General features: G+C 42.5%; 1 protein-coding gene across 1 annotated transcript in view; it reads right to left on the bottom strand.

Annotated features, from left to right (window-relative positions):
• The window catches only part of trhde.1 (thyrotropin releasing hormone degrading enzyme, tandem duplicate 1), a 201562-nt gene that overhangs the window by 71957 nt on the left and 107655 nt on the right, over window positions 1-21950 (bottom strand). The window contains exon 5 of the mRNA XM_084038494.1: window positions 18292-18446. Coding sequence (XP_083894620.1) covers window positions 18292-18446 — 155 coding nt within the window. The remainder of the gene's footprint in view (window positions 1-18291; window positions 18447-21950) is intronic.

Raw genomic sequence — 21950 nt, forward strand, 5'->3', positions numbered from 1 at the left:
CATAGTTGTTGAACCCACCGACCTCCCAACTACATCACTCGCTCTGGCCGTTGCATAATCCCATGGATGCATTTCATTTGTTTGTCCACCATGAAAAATATCCTGATTTCCGAATTGACAATCCATTTGCTTTGGCAAAAAAGGGAAAACCATGCCTCTGTACAACCAGGTTGATGAGTGACAGTCAAAGTCTCGTTCTTTAGTAAGAAACCCAAAGAAAATTCTCACCAATTGCAGCTTTATAGAGCCTTTTTATTGCCTCACGGCATGCAAAGTTAGCAACTTGGTGGGTCAGAACGTGGGACCTTTAGCAGTTTATCTCAGGAGTTAAAACAGAAAAAAGCTAAAAGAAGAGTAGACAATGGCATTGAATTCACCAGGTGGACACAAACGTGACATTGGATGTTAATGTTGTCGGCTTGATCAGTAAACAGGAAGGTGTAGCCTGGTCTCCTCAACTGCATCGTGAATCCTGTTTCCAGGGATACAACTTTTGTTTTAACGGAGAACATGGAAGTCCACGTGGGGTGGAGGTCTGGCTTTTGTTGCATTTTTTCATTAATAATGTGTTTCAAACTTTTGAAAACTGTGACCTTTGTGGTCTGAAAAAAACCCAAGGGTGAAGGCTTTTTCCAGCATTCAATTTTGTACCATTGCTAAAAAGAAAACACTTCTACTGCCATTGATTGATACTCAAAGCCAGTATCTTCTTTAGCAGAGGTATTATAAGTATTTCTTCAGCCCTGGCCGATACACTCCAACCTTGCTCCCTGTGTGCACACAGTTTCAATAATTTAGTCGATGACACCAGGAAATATCGGATTTCGTGTCTTTCTCTCTGCTTGCGTTGATCCTCAACAGGCGAACACTTAATGCAGTTGAAATGGCAGCTTGCATCAGCGTTTGGAGCACCAGCGCTGCTGGCGCCTTGATCCAAGGATCCTCCAGGGATTCTGGTGCGACACGAAAATATGTTGGGGGAACCATGTTTCAGTGGCACAGAAGTGCAATGGACTACTTCCTTATGTTAAAGAAAAGACATCACAGTTGCTGGCATGCTTAAAATAATATTAGATTTCAAACTAATTATGCAACGATGCGCCAAATAAAAATCAGAGAAAAAAGGCAGAACAGACAAAGCTGGCCGTTTTCTCTCTCAGCACCTTCGGCTTTTTCTTCCTTCACCTCTATGCCTCTCTTTCTCTCTTCCTGTCTCTCTCTCTCTCTCTCTCTCTCTCTCTCTCTCTCAGAACAAAGCAGAGATGTGCCTTTGATCATCCTCCTCTTCCTCTCCTCCCTCGGTCTGACCCTCACTGATAAATATTCATCCCCCTCTTCAGCAGAGGGACTGAATCTGATTTACACTCTGTTTGGATGGAGCTCCTCACTGCTCCATGACTGCCAACACAAAATGAGTCTTGGATGTGATTTGGCACACATCTGGAAAAGTAGCTAGAGGTCCATCCTGACAGGCTGAATATGAAATTAACTCAATGAACAGTCATAACAAACTCTCAAACCTCGTGTTTAATGAATATTTGTGTGACTTTGACGATTTTGGCCACAGACCAAATGTTGGTAAGTCGAGTTTCTGGACCTGTAATAAAAAAACAACTAGCAGCATCTGGACCAGCTGGACCGAGGAGAAAATGCTGCAGAAGGATTATAAGGACTTATCTGTTAAACTCTGTCTTTTTTAGCAATTTGGACCAGTGATAAGATACTCTCTTCACCTAGACTAGGATTTGGACTAGCTGGCTCACCCTGTAGAGTTCTGGAACAGAGCACCACGTTCCTTACTGCATCTGGACTACTTGGACCTGGTATAACACCCTGTTTAAAGGTCTAGAATAATTCTAGAGCCTTCATACTTTCTGCACTATTTGGGTTAAGAGTATAAGATGCCTTCTGTATGTGGATGAGGTCTGTACCAGTATGAGTAGAATCAGGGTTAAGAGCCTACATGCAGTTCAGGACCAGTTCAACGTTACCTTGCTGCATCTGGACCAGACAAAGAGTTCCAAACCAGTTTGATGCAGGAAGAGACTCTTGTTGCCGAGTTGCACAGGTTTGGATCAATTAGATCTAAGTTAAGAAGTTTGTTGCAGAGAACTGGACCATTTGGATCGATGCTAAGAGGGTTGTTGCACAGTGTTGGACCACTTTGATCCAGATTAAGAGCAAAGCAGGGTTCTGACCTCGTTGAGCCTTGGCTAAGAGTTTAGTTGTGGTGTTCTGTTGAGTCTAACAGGCTTGTCGGATCCATGCTAAGAAGCTTGTTGTTCAGTTTTTGGATCAGTCGGATCCAGGAGGCCCAATGTCGTGGTTCTGGCCTTGTTGAATCTCGGCCGTGTCATTATGCATGGACAAAGGACCAGTTGTGGGGCAGAGTAAAGCCTCGCTATAGAGATTCTAGATGAACTGTAGCCAGGCTAACAGACTGGTTGGAGTTTTGGACCAGTCAAATCCAGGGTAAGAGCCTGGCTGGAGAGTTCTGAACCATTTAGACGTGGGCTAAACCTCAGTAGACCTGGGATAAATGGTTTCCTGCAGAGCTGATAATACAGGTGGGACTCTCTGGGGCTTTGGATTGAAGAATAGTCTGACTTTTTCAGCTTTTCTCTGCACAAAACAACACAGCTGAATCACTGATGTTGTGACGGGCCGGAAGAGCCTCCAAAATATTATTCTAAGGTATCAATCACTGATGGTGCTGCTGAAAGGCAAGAAACTCAGACATCTGAGAGTCAGCTCTTAGTGTGTTAGGATAAGGGATGAGACAGAAAGACACATTCGTGAAGAGAGACACTTGTGTTCGGCTCTGTGACTCTGATCGTTTCTCTCATTCTTGTTTTCCTGACAGCTCTGCTACAATCTCATTATTCATGTTGTGTGCTTGTGATGTTTAAATTGTTATATAAAGCTGGCTGGTAAAACCAATCTGTCACAAGCATGAAACTTTTGGTTCACATTAACAGAACTACACAGTGCAGTGCGTGTGTGTGTTTTCTATGTGAGTTCATAGAAACAAACCATAATCGGAGTTTAAGTCCCAGTCGGCAAGTCCGGCGGATCGAGGGCACTCTGTCAGATTTTGAATGTTTCCAACTCTCACGCTCCCTCACGACCACCGAGCTCCTTCCCCTCGACTCCGTGCCCTTTGAAATCCCTTAGATCACGCCACCTTTGAAACGTGGGCCGATGTTGACTCTGGTTTTATCACGGGCACCGTCGCAACCTTTCTTTTTTTCCTTCTTTTCCACCGGTGTTTTCTTTTCCTTGGTTGTTTTGGACCTCCTCGTTTCAGTTTTTAATGAGGAATTGGAAGCTTGTTTCTACTTCCCTCCGCCTCCCCCATGTGATAGTGGTACGACCCAAGGGGGGAGGGGCTCTGTGTGTGCACGAACAAAGCAGCAGGGCTGCTGCGTGCTGATTGGACAGGATGACCCGGGCTTTGTTGATATTTTGCAAAACAAACAACAGGCTCTACGTGCACGTAGAGGCGCGTAGAAGCGTGCTTTTTTTTCTAAAACCGGATGCTTTATGTTGTTCTATCGGAGCATAGTGTCGGCTTCAGTGAATATGATCAAAGAAATGTTGTCGACTAGGGCTTTAAAAATGAGAGGCAGACATGGAGAATCCCATTATAACTATTACACTGAATAGTACATGTACTGAGCACATATCCCACACAACATGTACACAACATGAATAAATTATAAGAAATCTTAAATAAAGTATCAACAAAGTGCATTGGGTTGAATAGAATCTATATTATTTACTGCATGAGGCTGCTTTTATTCGTACCAAAAGACCAAAACAAACAATCCACATGTTTCTGTGGCTCTTAGCCTAGAACCCATTGGTCCCTGTTGAATCATAAATCTTTAAAAAAAAAAATCACAAATACATAATTTAGTTAGAGTGTAGTTAAAGTACATTTTTTTGGCTCATTAAATTCCTAAAAAGCAGCAACAAAAAGAGCAATGCAGTATATTTGTTGGGAACTATTTTTAGCACCGGATTAATCCATTGTTTGGTGCTCTAGTGAATATTGGTATGTGGGATTGAGTCAAAAAATGGTGATGAGGGAAGAACAGTGAGGCTCATTGATGTGTTTTAATACCACACACAATACCTGTGAGGAGATGCTCTGCTGGGGTTTGATTTTGTTTTCATTATATTCATTGACAAACAGAAAAACATAGAATATAGTGGTGTGATTGACACATTTTCTCCGCGTATGGTCCTTAAATTCTCCATTTGCACTAAATTGATTTTTTATCTCCACTAGGTGCAAGCCTGCAGGGGACGATGTGCTTGATCATGTGTGTATCCATTTGTCCGTCTGTCCAAAGCTAATCTCACATACTACCGGACCTATCAGCAAATATCAGCAATTATTTTATGACTGCAGACTCAATGACCTCGCATGGTTGCGGTGATTCACACTTTTTTAAAAACACACATTTTATGGTTTTATCTCGTCATCGACTGACTGACTCTTCAACAACCACTACGGATCATGACATAGTCCAGTCCAGGTTTTGCAGGCCAAGGTTCAATTCAATTAAATGTTATTTATAGTGTCATATCACAACAGAAGTCAGCTCAGGACACTTAACACATTGAGCAGGACTAGAATACGCTCATGACTTTTAGAGTCAATAATTTCAAAGTCCCAACATCACCCAGGGGCGTTACAGCTACAGTGGCGAGAAAAAACTGCCTTAATAGGCTTTTAGGCAGAAATCTCGTGCAGCCCAGGCCCTTGGGTTCCAACTGCATTTGGTGTTGGTAGTATAGTAGTAGTAGCATTAGTAGTAGTGGTAGTATTAACAGAAGCATCAACAGTAGGTATCAAGGTAAGCTAGAAACATCGGTCCAGTAGTACTGTGGTTCAGTGGGTCGCAGTGTGCGTGGTTGAGCAAGGTTGAGCTCAGGGCAGAGAGCTGTTTGCGATTGGATCAGAGCAAACTGTTAACAGTTAAGTTGTCTGGTGGCAGGAGATGAGCGGCGAGTCTGTATATACTATAGATGTCCATCCATCCATCCATCCATTGTCTTCCGCTTATCCAGGACCGGGTCGCGGGGGCAGCTGACTGAGCCGGGACGCCCAGACTTCCCTCTCCCCGGACACTTCCCCTAGCTCCTCCGGGAGGACCCCAAGGCCTTCCCAGGCCAGCTGGGTGACATAGTCACTCCAGCGTGTCCTGGGTCTTCCTCGGGGTCTCCTCCCGGTGGGGCATGCCTGGAACACCTCCCGAGGGAGGCGTCCAGGGGGCATCCGATGCAGATGCCCGAGCCACCTCAACTGGCTCCTCTCGATGTGGAGGAGCAGCGCCTCTACTCCGAGCTCCTCCCGTGAGACGGAACTCCTCACCCTATCTCTAAGGGAGCGCCCCGCCACTCTGCGGAGGAAGCTCATTTCAGCCGCTTGTATCCAGGATCGTATTTTTTCGGTCACGACCCAAAGTTCATGACCATAGGTGAGGGTAGGAACGTAGATTGACCGGTAAATCGAGAGCTTCGCCTTTCGGCTCAGCTCTCTCTTCACCACAACGGGCCGATACAACGACCGCATTACTGCAGCCGCTGCACCGATCCGCCTGTCAATCTCACGTTCCATCCTTCCCTCACTCGTGAACAAGACCCCAAGATACTTAAACTCCTCCACTTGAGGCAGGGACTCCCCCCCGACCTGGAGGGAGCAAGCCACCTTTTTCCGGTCGAGAACCATGGCCTCTGATTTGGAGGTGCTAATTCTCATCCCGGCTGAGATGTTTTATTTTTTATTTTAGTATTGCTAATTCATTGCTTTTATATCATATACATATACAGTTTATGTATTTCCACTACACGTTTATTTTTATAACATGCTATTCCTGTGTCAGTACATTGAGAGAGATGCAAAAACAAACAACAGAGTCCTTTTCCTTGTACGTCCACACATAATTGATTGATTGATTGATTGATTGATGATTATGGTGAATTACTTGGTGTCAGACTAAGGGCCTGTCCACACGAAAACGTTTTCAGTGCGTAAACGCAGAAGTCTTGTGCGTTTCGCCCTGCCGTCCATACGAATCCGGCGTTTTCGCGGCGTGAAAACGCACTTTTTTGAAACCAGCTCTCAGGGTGGAAAAGAAAAAAACGGCACCCCTCCGTTTCGTGATCGTTTTCGTGTAGACGGCGAAAACGAATACGCTGACGTCATCGCCCCGCTCCTCGACCCTCGAGCCTGACTTCTTCCCCCGCGACGTCTCGTAACAACAGCTGAGGAGTATCCATCCTGCACTCCTTCTACTCTGCCACGGTGGAAAGCATACTGACAGTGTATGGGAACAGCAATGAACAAGACCGTAAAGCCCTTCAGAGGGTTATCAGAGTAGAGGTGCTGCAGATCAGCTCTCCCATCACTGCCTGACCTCCATTCTAAAATATGTTGGAGTAGGGCGGCTAGGATTATCAAGGACTCTTCCCACCCGGGCAACAACCTATTCCAGCCTCTGAAATCAGGCAAACGCTTCAGGAGCATCATGGCTCCAACTGAGAGACTTAAGAGGAGTTTTTATCCACAAACCATCAAGCTTTTAAACCAGAACACTCAAGGCATCCCTCTTTTGAATTCAAACGGTTCAATGCACCTTAAGCAAGCTCTTTTAGTCGAGGCTTTGTTGGACTAGGATTTGATTATAATGTTTTTTTTAAACCTATTCATGATTATACAGTATGTCTCTTAACTTATGTTAAATTATTATTATTATTAAATTGTCTGTCAGCGCAGTCTTGGAGCGAAGTCAGGAGTATATTTCACTGCTTGTTGTGCAGGTATAACTATGTGACAAATAAAGAATCTTGAATTATTGATTCACGATAGATGATTCTGATTTGTTGGCAGTCTTGACAGACTTGACACACGGTTGCAGTTTGCATTGATTCAACCAAAGACAACAGCAGGGGTCGTTGCAGACCCACCTGGAGGAGATCCGGACTCTAAGAGTCTACAGAGTCTACCGTTCCAGTTGTTGTTGTTTGTTATTTACCAAATGTTTATGTTTGCCTTTGGTATTGTATTAAGCAAATTACAACCCATAATTATGTACAATATATTATACAGTTCACACACACACACACACTTAGATGTAGTTTAAATGCAGCATCTCTGTGTTTGGGGCTCATTATAACTGTTTAGTAGAAGGTGTGTGTGTGTGTGTGTGTGTGTGTGTGTGTGTGTGTGTGTGTGTGTGTGTGTGTGTGTGTGTGTGATGGCCTGCTGTGTAGTGACTGCAGGAGTGTGTGTTCAGCCTCACTTATAAGCTTCACACACACACACACACACACACACACACACACACTTTCTCCCAAAGTGTTAGATGTTTGTTTATAGTCCGTTAATTAGCCTCGGACATGAGCAGGAGGCAGCGCAACACACACACACACACGCACACACTCACACACACACACACACACACACAGACACACAGACACACAGACAGGCTAAATATAACTGTACTCCTCTCACACATTATTATTGATTAAACCCTCCTGTCCTTCAGTAGAGAAAGGTGCATGCAGATGTTTGTGTTCATCTTAATAAAGTATCTGCTGAAAATATTTTCCCTTTTCAGATATATACACACACACACACATACCTGTAATTATGCAACAACAACAACAACAACAAAAAAACCCAATCATATAATCAGGCTATTTGAATTTGATGTCTGACTGACATGTGATTGACGGATATCACATCGTATATAATTCAGTCAGGACCACTTTGTCAAAAAGAATCTTTATTTATTTGCACAAGTTTCATTTGGCGGTATGGTACTGTTCTGGGACTCCCCGCTCTTCCACGCGCTTGCGTGGAAAGCCTGAGGCAGGAAGAGCACCTTCCTGCCCTTCATGAGCCATCATGAACGGCATAAGCAGGGAGCGTAGCAGCAAAGAAAAACCCCAGACAGAGCAGACCAACAAGAACAATGGTAAGGTACATAACAGATGACAGGAGGAGCTGGGGTGGAGGAGGGTTGAAAAAGCCGGCAGAGGAAGCAATGAGGGAGGTCAGGCTAGAGCGGTTTAAATAGCGCGCTCTGAATGCAATTTCCCAATAGGAAGCGGGTACGGGGAGTCAGCTGAGCCGTCAGCTGATCTCCTCGGTTTTGACAGCTACGCTGTTGCTGCTGATTTAGAGCTTGACGTCGTGGCCTGCCAGAACTAACGCTACGCTTGATTAGAAAACTTTTGTTAATAAAAAAGAAAAATAGATGAAATTCTGGGACTGTTTCACCAACTTGCTGTGAGACTCCCGAGATCAATAACATCACAACCGACGTACAGGAAGTCAAATGTCAAAGCAGACTGAAGAAGAAAAACCAACTCTGTGACTTTCAGACTGAAGGAATGCATCATGGGTCATATAAATATATATATATATATATATATATATATATATATATATATATAGAGAGAGAGAGAGAGGTGAGAAATAGAGAACAATGCGATGATTTATGGCTCCTGGTATTCTAATGAACTGCAAACATGGTCTGCAGTAATAAATTATCCACTTTGAACCAAAACACTACAGAGAAAAATACACATCCTTACAGCTTTAACTGTGTGTGTGTGTGTGTGTGTGTGTGTGTGTGTGTGTGTGTGTGTGTGTGTTTACCCATGTACTTTTTCCTCGTGTCAATTACAACGTAGCCGCGCCCTAAAGCTGGTCCCTTTGACTCTAAATGGACCATAATGTACTAAATGAACATCATGCTGGATTGAAGAAGACTTGAAACTAGAGATTGAGACCATAAACTCATGTTTACAATCTTTACTGAGATAATACATCAAGAGAGAAGTAGAAGGTTTAAGGGAAAATGTCATAGTTAGTCTTAAAACAAATATGTACAGGAAGGTTTAGGTAACAAAAACCAACATGAGGTACACTTTGGGTCACAAGATCTCCAACATGGCTCTCGCGGTTGACATCCCTGTGTTTTTGGATGAATCCCCCTCCCCACCCAACTCCCTTGAACAACCCCAACCGACCTTTCATCTGCATCGTTTTCATTCGGAGTGACATTGTGTCCCTGTACACAACACCAACCAGGTGTTATTGCTGTCCAGTGGGTAAGATGATGCATACTGCTACTCGCACAAAAGCAGGTGTGACACAGTGTGATGTCAAGTTCACAGACTTGTTTTAACGACTGAATCACTTCTTTTTTATTTTCATAATGAAGCATTTTTATGTCCTTAAAATACTTGGCATCACAAACAGAATTCAAATCTGTCTGTCTGCTCATTTATCACAGTAGACGGGTGATTAAGACGACCTCAGACAACGTGTGGAGCATGAAGGCTGTCACTGCTGAATGTTTTACTTGCTGTGAAGAGACAGGAAGGTCACACTTCCAGGTAATTTATGTGCAGATGTGGGCATTTTGTCACAAATGCTAATGATCCACCAACACAGAACCAAGTCTTGTTTCTTCATGTTTTTTTTTTTTTTTTTTTTGGGGGGGGGGGGAATGATGTCTTTAACTCTATTTGTTAACTTTGGAAGAAATGTTACTTTACTACTCTAGCCACTAGGAGGGGCTGTAGCCCGTGATGACCTTCCAGCCTTGAAGATGACTTCGGAAAGTGGATGAAGACACTGCATGAGATGCACTGTTTCCTTCTCCAGCTGAAAGAACACATGACTGACAGTTTAATTGGGAAAACACACCACTTACTGGGCTATCAGTCATCTTTGCCTCTGACTTTCAGCGCACAACAAAAAAAGGCTGTGAGGGAAACATCAATCATCTCCTAAACTATTGATGATTCGCAGTCATCCAGGTCAGAGACGATCTAGTCACAAATGACCTCAAAGAACTGTGCACTGCCCACCAATCAGAAGAAGTCTCTTGGATGAAATGTCCTCAACTATATAGCATCAACTTCAGTTACTAAAAAATCCTGAAGGTCATTAAACACCACTTTGAACGCTTTGAATTGGTGATACCTTGACAACTATTCAAACCTATTTTTGGATTCCTACAGTTCCTTGAGGGACCACTGAAATGATCTACTGTAACTGTGTTGAATACTACTGAAACCTCTGCATGGACCAATTAAACTCAATCATTGTTGTTACAGAAAAAGAATGTTACACCAAAATCAGTTGGTGAGAAACAGAGCGTTGAAGCTGCAGAGACATGATTCTAGGCTTGATTCAAACTTGGCTATCCAGACCCAGTGTGCTTCCTTGTAACCTTATCTTAGAGGGACCTTTGGACGGTCCAAGCAAGACTCGATCCAGAATGTGGTTGATCCGAACAAACCCAAAGAGACAGGAAACGCTTCACAGGACTGCCAAATGCTCCAAGACAATAATGTTACTGGGCCCCCATTATAACAAAAATAATTAAGATCTTGAATTTGGATGTGGACACTGGCCCCTCTACAAGTCCAGGTCACAAGGTTAGGTCACAATGATGGACAAGTCTTTGTTGATCTAATTGAGTGGTGCAAACTCTCAAATTGCCTGTGAAGGTTCTCCGCAATTCAGTTCATGGTCATCCTTGAAAGCTATATTGTAGGCAACTGGACCTCAAAACTCTCAAATTCCAATCAATCAAACTGTGGGAATTGAGGCAAGTTGGAGCCAAACCAAAGACAAAACATTCCAACTAATTTTCATTCAGTGAAAACACACTGTGAAAGGATTCAAGTTGTAAGACTAAAACACAGACAACTTTCAGATCAGAAAACCATGGTAGCTCCCTGTCAATCACAAAGTAGCCCCGCCCCTAAAGCATCCCCTGCTTTCTGGTCTGTTGGACTCTAAATGGACCATAATGGACTAAATGAACATCATGCTGGATTGAAGAAGACTTGAAACTAGAGATTGAGACCATAAACTCATGTTTACAATGTTTACTGAGATAATACATCAAGAGAGAAGTAGAAGGTTTTAGGAAAAGGGTCATGGTTAGTCTTAAAACAAACATGTACAGGAAGGTTTAGGTTCACTTTGGGTCACAAAAATCTTGATCATCGAAATGTCTGCGTTTTTGGATCGATCAAAAGAAGAACACCAGAGGTTGCTGCCTGGATAATAACACACAAACAAATGAGACTGAATCTTCATTTATAGATATGGTTTTGGTTCTTTTTGGATATGCAGCTGTGTCGATATGTTATGGTGCAAGTGAGGAGAATCTAGTACGTCTATTGGGGATTCTCACAATTGCAATGATAGAAATATGGTTGTGTGTGCTCTTGTGATGAAAACCCCTGACTCTGCTGCCAGAATAAACACTGTGCTATTTCCTCCTGCATATGGTTGAATTACTAAGAGACAGAGAGAGAGAGAGAGAGAGAGAGAGAGAGAGAGAGAGAGAGAGAGAGAGAGAGAGAGAGACACAGACGATGAGATTAAATCTGTTTTTCCTAAATCTTATTCCTTTTTTTGTCTTGTTTTAATTAACAGTCAGCTGATGGAAATTAACTATCTCCCTCTCCTCGTAAACATTATGGATGTGTGTGTGTGTGTGTGTGTTGGTGCTTTTCAGTGCAGAAACACACATCTGGACACACACACACACACACACACACACAGACACACAAATATAACTGCTGTGCTTACGCCCCTCACATAACACTAGCAAATCCACCTGTCACCTTTTATACAACCTGCACACCTGGGCTTCTGGGCTCACCAGCTAACGGACCTGAATGTGTCACCTTGGATATCATCTGTCATGTGCGTCACCTGTCTGGATCACTCAACCGCACATCCTGTTTATGACCAGCACAAATCCCCTAAACACACCTGCTCACCTCACCTAGAAATAACTTGCGAACATCGAACGTCAATGATGATAATATATAGTCATGAGGCCTCTGGTGATTCCCACTCCTTAAATAGACACTGTATCCTTCTGACTTCTTTTTGTTAATTTCATTTCCAGCAGACTAGAAACAGGAAGTGCATCGCTCCCTCCGGCAGGTTAAAAGCAACAACACATTTAATCTTTCCAACCAGAAACAGTGTACGTGTTTATTGCATATCGAGCAGAAAGTGAGATCAATTCCAGGTGTTACTTGAGATGCATGTCAACGTGTTTGTTAACGTGGTGTTTCCTTCAGCTGGCGGAGAGAAACTGCTCCATCTGTTCACCTGAGAATAACAGCAGCAGCATCACCACCACAGGGTATGGACTCGCCAACAACAGCATATTAGGTAACCAACAAAACATTGCATATTTTATCAGCAGTCTATGTTACAATCATCATGTAGGTATATGTAAGGATTCACCATTAGGAGTCGACACAGCAGCCTGTACTGATGTTGAGATGAAATACAGGAAATCCAACAAGAAAAGAAAATCCCTTAAATTCTGTCAAATATAGAACAGAAAGGAATATAAAACTGGAACAACAATCATATAATTCTTTTCAAAATCACTCAAATCATCCTGTTGTGTCTGATGGATGTCGATATAAAAACATGACAGCAGCAGAGGAGGATAATCTGACAGATGCCTAAAATATATTCTTTAAACACACACACACACACACACACACACACACACACACACACACACACACACACACACACACACACACACACTTGTATCCCTATGTATTTGAGGGTATTGACTTACAATCCCTCAAAGGGGAACTTCAGTGTTTTTGTGACTAACTAAGAGCATTTTTGAAATTGGTCCAGTGTAATGTTACGCCAACTAAAAGTGCTTGTTTTTGCCAATAAAGGGTTTGGATCGCTATTAATAGTGGCTGACGAAATTATGGAAAGGATCATCGTTGTATGAGTATGTTCTGTTGGAGGAAGTAAGAAAGTTATGGATTCTGGATATGTAGATGAGGTCACTGAATTCGATGGCTGCCTGGATTTAATGGAGGCAGATTATTAACCTGAACTATTCTTCTGCATTGAGTCATTATGTAAACCCATGCCCAGCCATCACGCCGAGACGCATCAAAACAGGCTGCTTCAAAAAAACGCTGCTTGGCAAAAAGAACAGCTGATTCCAATGTTGCATTGGGGTGCGTGGACCAGGAGGGGAGAAGCCCCCACAAACGAGGTTTGGGGTTCACAACATACTAAAAGAAAAGCTCAAGAACAAAGGAACAAAATAAATGCATCCCAAATGGAAAAGAAACACAGTGGAGGCAGCATGAATATGAATGTGGAGCTCCCACAAAATAAAGAGCGGATGAGGAGATTCTTTTGATGGACTCGACCTTTACACTCGCTGATTACTGAAAGCATCTAACAACCCTGCCTTTCTTCGTGAGTGCTTTTGTGTGAGAGGGAAGCAAAATGGCTTCGGGATGAACTGGCGTGCAAAGCGGCAGACGGAACATCCCTTTATTCTCACTCTCCAAACCAAACCAAACAGATGAGCAGAGAAGCACAAATCACAAGCAAAGGAGCCAAACACACCATCATTACATTTGTATGATGTAATATTTATGACTTAATATACTGCGGAGCATCACGCTCTTAATGGGTTAGTTGGTCGGTCTGTTTTCGCTGCACACCAGCAGAAGCCTGAAGGCGATGTTCATCCAGACTCAGCGGGGAGAAATGTGAGTCACATCCCGAAGGCTATTAAATCAGAAGGACACATTCTTCAGGCAGCTGAAGGCAGGCCAACATTTACACTGAACCTTTTTATTTTCATCATGGAAATGAGTCCATGCGGCACTGTGATTACTACACTGCTTCAGCTGCTTTCAATGGCCACAGGGTCAGTTCAATCAAATAACAAATAAAATATTTCCTGTCATAGCTTTAGTAGATTCTGGCCATGCGGAGAGTTTTGGATTTTTCTTTTTACATGTTTCAAGCTATACTGCTATTTCTGCTGCCAATCCGATATGTTAAGGTGACAGGGAGTTCAACTGGGCTGTTGAAAAGGTTGATGGAATTTCATTAAGCCCCACTGTGCCGAGATGGAGGCTGAAATATTTCAACTGTTTGCAACACATTTTTTTTCTCCGTCAGTCATTACGCCACTTTGCTAAAAAAAAAAAAAAAAAGCTAGGTTTAGTCAAGAAAACAACTTGATTTAGGTAAAATGTCCGGGTTTAGCTTAAAATAATTACATAGTTACGTTTATGGAATAAAACGGAAATGAGTTTGGGGCAAGAAAACCTCTTTGTGTTGTGGTTTAAAGTCCTGTGTTGTTGGACACATCCACCTCCCCACCATTAGTAGTCTTTCTCAATATTTAATACTACTCACTATAGCATGGGCTGTCTTCTGGGAAGGCTGTCAAAAAGCCTTCAGAGTGGAGTCTAATTATCTGAGCAAACTGACTCTGAAGTACCCACATACCTTATATATAAGATATGTACAACCTTATATATAAGGTATGTGGCTATTCCAACCGTAAAGGGGCAGAACCCTATTGGCCTTGTGTCAGTTTGCGGTTGGCTTATTAGTATTTGTTGTCCACTGCAGTCGATGTGCAAGTGCTTCTCAAGGAATATGACTCCAATCGACAACACAGTGAAGCTGTATTTAATACCCAGAACACATGGTAAATCCAATGGACTTGACATTTAAAACACGTCCAACTCAATACCTCGACAGAAAAGCTCTGTTGACCATGTAACTACGCCTACTAGATTTTACACCATTTTTATTGAAGTTTTTTTCTGATTTTGAAAAGTTTTGTTTTTTAGTTTTCAAGATATTGACCAATGGACTTTGAACAATGCAACTCAGCACACAACGGCAACAACCGTCGAGTCACTAACTCGCAGGACTTGTCACAAAATTACCTGAAATATAGTTTGTAAATTTCATTCCATTTCACCATAAGAGCAAAAGAAAATCCAATCAACACAAAATGTTTCATGAGGTTTATGATGAATGTTGTGTGTATAACTATACTTGAATCACTCAATAGGGGGCGCCACTAGTTCCAAACATGTGAATCGGACTGGCAATATTTGTGGTATAAATCAGTGACAGTTGGTGTCAAACCCGCTGGATACTTTAATGAAGCCGTTGGAACAAATGCAAATAAATATTACTGGCAGGACTCTGGCCTGGAATTTCTGAAACATTGTCATGTTGAGCCATGTGTGTGATTCGGCCTCCGTCAGACTTTTAGACTGAATCAAACCAGATGAAGCGTCTTCTCTTGAAACATAAACCCGAGTCGCTGCTTCCTTCTGTTGAGCCACAAAGAGCTCGAACCCAGAACGGCTGCTTGCCACCTTATTTCTGTTTATCAGCATCAATGTTGACATGTTTTCTTCGTCTATGAATATTTGGATATGTATTATAATATGAGTGGAACACAATGAGTCTGAGCTCTGTTGTTGTCCCAGTGTGATTTATAAAACCATCAGCAGCAGAAGTGAAAGAAGCTCCGTCTTTCAGATATTGTTCACAGCGTTCTGCTCTATTCTTCTCTTTGGTCATCTTTTCTACATCTCTTATTCTCCTTCAGCAGACGTCGTCTCCATTCTTTCACTTTGGTTCCTTCATCTCTTTGTCTCCTACGCTTACCCTCCCCTCTCTCGTCGTCGGCGTCTTTGCCACTTAAGCCCACTCACCCGCTCACGCTCCATCTCTCCTCCGTGCTCTTTTCCGACTTAAACCTTTAAATTCTCTTCTGCTTCATCGTGTTTGTCCGCTTGTCACATACTCCATGTCGTACTGTAAAAACGGGATCATCTCCTCCTCTGTTGTTGCCCCCGAGGAGCTTTTGTAACGCACGCAAACACGCTGCAGCTCGCCGGCGTCGCCGTCGAAGCTGTTTTGACTTCTGTCACGTTGGCTCTGTTTACAACCGGATCATGTGAATCCATTTTAGGAAGTCTTCTCTTTTTTTTTTAAAGCTCTTTTTTCTATTTAAAGTCATGTTGCTGAATGTGAAAGCAATTTCACAGCAGCAGGTTCAGCCTCGGTGACAGCGGTGCGTTTGAGTCCCGGCCAGATATCAAAAATGAAGCTGTCCTGCAGGTGTATGATTTTTTTTTTTTTTTTTTTTTTTTACATCATGAACATTATTTAAGCTCCATGGTGATGTTTTGACATGCCTACGCATGAGGGGGAAGCAATGTAAAGACCTGTGCAGAGCGTTGCATTCAAGAGCGATCAGGCTGTCAGGAAATGAAGCAACTACAGCGAGAAACGTAGTTGCACAGCGAGGTAAACAAGGATTGTTTACTTCCGCCAACACTGCAGAATCCCTTAAAAATAGTGATTCTAATAATAATTTCGGGGAGAGATACTCATAATATATTTGCAAAACAGTTAAGTTCACAAGTTCGTAGTTTAAAAAGGTATCAGTTCATCCATCCATCCATCCATTTTCTTCCGCTTATCCGGTACCGGGTCGCGGGGGCAGCTGCCTGAGCAGGGACGCCCAGACTTCCCTCTCCCCGGACACTTCCCCTAGCTCCTCCGGGAGGACCCCAAGGCGTTCCCAGGCCAGCCGGGTGACATAGTCACTCCAGCGTGTCCTGGGTCTTCCTCGGGGTCTCCTCCCGGTGGGGCATGCCTGGAACACCTCCCGAGGGAGGCGTCCAGGGGGCATCCGATACAGATGCCCGAGCCACCTCAGCTGGCTCCTCTCGATGTGGAGGAGCAGCGGCTCTACTCCGAGCTCCCCCCGTGTGACGGAGCTCCTCACCCTATCTCTAAGGGAGCGCCCCGCCACCCTGCGGAGGAAGCTCATTTCGGCCGCTTGTATCCGGGATCTTATTCTTTCGGTCATGACCCAAAGTTCATGACCATAGGTGAGGGTAGGAACGTAGATTGACCGGTAAACCGTGAGCTTCGCCTTTCGGCTATATCGGCAAATGTTTCAGTGGAAAATGTAGCGTTTCAATAAAGTCTCGTAAAGTGATAAGACCTGAGTGGAAAGACACTCAGTAGAGCTGTTACTGGCACGATACAGCCGGGTTTATAAAAGCTTCCTAGACTAGATCCCCAAATCCTTAATGCCCTAGAAAAGAGACTTTTCCAGTTGTAAAGTATAATCAAGAGAATAGACTGAGCTTCACACTAATATCAATATTCTGCTGTTTATAAATATTTAGCGTTTCGCATCACATGGATAAGAAAAAGTCAAGTGTTGAGCAAAGAGCGAGTGGGTGTAATTAAACAGTAACAGATTCAATTAAAGCAAAATCGAATAACTTTATAGCAACATGATGAAAACGTAGGTACTTAGGTCCAGTGTGTAGTAATTTGTAATATTTTCATTAGTGTATAAGCACTTCAAACAAAGAATGATTGTGTTTCTATTAGCTTCGAATAAGACCTTTATATCTCATTTGCACATATTGTTCACCATGTAAACTAAATGTATTAACAGCAACATGAACCAAACAGAGAGAGAATCGCTAATCCAACATGGATTCTGGTGACCAACACCAAATGGAAAAGCAACTATATGTCATCATTTTCGCACAGCATCCAACTGCCACCTGCTGCGTTTGGAGTCAATCTTGCTTTGTTTACATAAATTATTAAACCATTTTAATTTATCTTTGCATATCAGCCTCCATGGCATCACATAAACCCTTTTTATCTGAAAAACACTAAGCATGTTTCCAATACTACGGTGGAAAACTATAGGGATCCTGACAACCGTAATGAAGCAATCTGTAGACTTTCACTATGAAGCGTTATATACAACAGAATAAAACCAGGTAGCAGCCAGCATGCCGTGCTGGGTGTAAACCTGCTGAGTGTAAACCTGCTGGGGTGTAAACGTAATGGGTGTAAACCTGTGAAACATCCGTTGTAACCGGTAACACGTTTATTACAACTGGATAGATTTCATCACCTTGGCATGCCCAGTTTCCACTAAATGTATATACATTTTTTTGAAGTTTGAATTTTCCCTTTAGTAAGTTTGGCAAAACATGTTTGGCCAATACTAGCACTGGTTAGTAGCGGTATCGTCCAATACTGGACTGTACATAATCAGGGAACACATCACAGCAGGTTAAAATATCAGTTTTTGCTTCTGACCAAATGGATTTGACTAAATATTTTCATATTTGCTCATCAAAACCAAACGCTTCATTCTTTGCTTTTTTCATTTACCAGATTTCCCCATATTTGACATAAGTGCTCTTGTTGGAAAATGCTAGGATCAGAAATACCTAAGTAATTAATGTAAGTGGACGACGTGCTGTCTGTCATCACAATATTCCAAGATTAATAAAGAACCGTCAAGCCAAAATAGAAAAAAACATTTCCTGAGAAATGGAAACAACATGTACTTAAACTTCCCTTACCTGGTGACAGATTTCGTGGACGACCACCATGGTGAGCTCCATCTGATAGGATGATGACGACACCTCTGCGTCCAATAGGATCTTCTGCTCCACGAAGATGCTCAGCCCCCAGTTCTCCATGGCGGCGTAGGGATGTTTTGGCACTGCCAACAAGTCTGAAGAGCACACAACAAAGCATTATGGCTTAATGTGTTCCTCCATTAATAAACTCCACAGTCAGCTTCATGCGGTGAGATTCCACCATTTAAATGAAAAGCTGACAGAATGGCTCCTGGCATCAGAACGGATCCTATTTGGGTTAAAATTAAACTCGTGAGTCATTTTAACAACCTGCCAAAGAATCCTTTTATGCCCACAACACGGATATATGGAGTCTTCAGATATAGCTCTACATAAATCCGTATGAGAGAGAAGCAGGAAGAGAAAGAGACAAGGAAAGGCATGAGGAAGAGGAGATGAAACGGAGTAGAAAGAGAAGTATCCCTTCAAGCAAAGAGACTTTGAAGAAGGCTTTATGAAGAAGTTTACCTTCGGTATAGAAGACGTATTAGAGCGGTGACAAAGTAATTAAATGTCAAACTTAAGTAAAAGTAAAGTTAAAGTGAATGTCGTCCACTGACAATTTAAGTAAAATTTGGAAAGCACATGGTACTGAGTGTACTTGTACTGTGTTAAACATAGTCTGAAACAAATTGGTAAACTTGGTACTCTGAGCTTGAGTTACTCCTCTTCCACTGATTAGACTTCCTCACAAACAGACCCTAGGTCACCACAGATTGGCAGCCACACCTCCTCCACTCTAGTCTGGAACTCCAAAGTTCCCCCCGGGTTGTGTACTTGGTCCCCTCGTGTTCACACTGTACACCCAGGACTGCTACCCTGACATGAAGGAAACAACATTTTAAAGTTTGCAGATGACACCGACGTATGTTCCTGATGTTTGTGATGTTTCCATACTTTCATTTTTTTATCCATATAATGAGAAAACATTTCTCTATGTATCTGCAAAAATCTGTGTTCTACTCCAACCAAAAAAACAAAACAAAACAAAAAAATTTAGGCTGATATTTGAGTTGTGTTGAATTATTTTGAAGTTATGTTTTCCTTTGTCCCATACAGCCACCAGAACCAAGAAAATGGAACATATAGCAACTATAGTTTTAGTTTTTCAGATAGTTTTCTCATGATTTTGTGTGGAGAAAAGCGGTGCAAAAAAACTACCGGATAAATTGAATTAATGCAGAAATTGGCCTGTATTCATGTAAAGGTTGAGTTATTTGAAGTGAAAAGGTAAATTAAGAAGAGGATGAGCAGGAAATTGGTTTCTTTTCAGTGAAAAAACGTGATTAAAATCAACAAAAGGAGAAGAAAGAGAGGAGGTGAGAAGGTGAAAATGAGCTTTCTTACTATAAAAGAAAAGGCATCGTTTATCAGGGTGAAGAAGGGTTTTTTTGTCTAAAAAAAAAAAAAAGACGTTTGATTCCTCGTTTCAATTTTAAATCAGAAACTTTGGCATTTAGGCTGCAGCAACATTCATCAGTGTTACAGGATCACATGCTCAGACAAGTTTAAGTTTTTCAAAGCATTTTCTTTTCTTTGCCTCAGTTTGATTAAACTTTTTCAGTTGAGTTTTATTGGTAAGGAAACTATCATAGAATGAGAAGAGGAGAAGAATGAAAATCTACCGGGGAAAATAAAGGAACTTTGCATGCACATGGACAATTTTGCCTACATATACTATCCATGTTGCATCAGATGCCTTTGATTTGTATTTTTGCTGACAAATACACTACAGTTTGACATCTCAACGAGCGGCCAGATCAGTTTCTCCACATGGGACCTGGAAAAAGGCCTTGCTTTTTTTTCATGGGTCAGTATTGTCAGTATCAGAAATGCCTCCAATGCAGCCTTAAATGCTGGATCAGGTATCAGGAGTCTATGATCCAAACTGATATCACATGATCTCATTTGAAACACCATTTGTTGACAATCAGCAGGAGGACAGTGAGTTAACGTTAGCTCTTAGCAGCCCGTGGACATCACAGTCTACTTGTCTACACGACGGAGCGAACAGATCACATTGATGGAGATTTCATTGAGTTACATAACAATGTCATGATGTGTTCAGATGTAATCTTCTAAAATGTCATTTTTGGCACTGAATAAATGCAGTTATTTGAAGGTTTTCACAGCAATACAAAACAAACAAATGCCAATATTTATTAATCAAAGCAAGTATTTAAATACCATTACAATATTGTTTTCCAGCACCATTTGAAATGTGTGTTTTTGATGTGTGTTTAACATTGATGAGAACAACCTAGTAAAATCATAACATTTAAAATGTTTGGCACTTTTCATTTTTTATTGTGTGTATATATATATATATATATATATATATATATATAGCAGTCAGTACTGACCAGTATATGAGTTTTGTTACTCCAATAGAAAGCACTGATATAGCTGATGAGAATGACTGACAGTTGGTCCAGTGAGGAAAAATTAAAATGTGTAAAAGCGGTTCTGATATGAAACAAAGTCAAGAAACAAACCACACACAGCAGGAAGCTCAGCTCAGTCAGCTGTTTGATTCCCGTGTTTAAAAGCACGACTCGGCAGTAGCTGTCATTCAGCTCTGTCTGCCAGTTAATCAGGTAGGAGCACATGTCACAGTGAGACTCCTCGGACCTCCGGGTGGCCACTTTTACCCAGCATGCATCTCTGGCAGGGAGAAGGTATCGTGAGGACCCACTGTTTAAAATGTTTGGAGGTATTTTAAACTCCTGGAGGCTGTAAGTCCAACATAACTAACTGATTTCAGTTTTTCACAATTGTTAACACACGTTTCTCAAAACAATCATGACTTTCTCAAAACTGCCATCAAATCTCTTAACTGTCCACAAAATGGAACTCATGTTTTCATTTGGTACACAGCCATATTTTATATATTATAACGAAGCATGTACTGCACAATACCAGGCATTTACAGCACTGCCAATGCAACATTGAAAACACAATCATAGACATGAAACACACCAGAACAGTACAGTACTGTAACAACCCCCCCCCCCCCCCCAACTAGACATCATTTTGTTTGTCCTCCTCGTCTGTGTCCTCTTCTTCCTTCTTCTTGTCCTCTTCCTCCTCCCTGTCCTCTTCCTCCTCCTTGTCCTCCTCTACCTCCTTGTCTTTCTCCTCCTTGTCCTCTTCCTCTCCCTCATCCTCCTTGTCCTCATCCTCTTCCTCCTCATTGTCCTCCTCCTTCTCTTCCTCCTCCTTGTCCTCCTCCTCTTCCTCTCCCTCCTCCTTCTTGTCCTCCTCCTCTTCCTCTCCCCCTTTGTCTTGTCCTCCTCTTCCTCCTCCTTGTCCTCCTCTTCCTCCCCCCCTCCTCCTCCTCTCACTCTTCCTCCTCCTCATCCTCTCCCCCTTCGTCTTGTCCTCTTCCTCCTCCTCTTCCTCGTCCTCCTTGTCCTCTTCCTCCTCCTCGTCCTCCTTGTCCTCTTCCTCCTTGTCCTCTTCCTCCTCCTTGTCCTCCTCTTCCTCTCCCTCCTCCTCCTCTCACTCTTCCTCCTCCTCTTCTTCCTCTCCCCCCTTCGTCTTGTCCTCCTCTCACTCCTCCTCCTCCTCCTCTCTCTCTTCCTCCTCTCCTTCTCTGG

This window comes from Eutrigla gurnardus (genome assembly GCF_963514095.1).
Source record: "Eutrigla gurnardus genome assembly, chromosome: 21".
Lineage (NCBI taxonomy): Eukaryota > Metazoa > Chordata > Actinopteri > Perciformes > Triglidae > Eutrigla > Eutrigla gurnardus.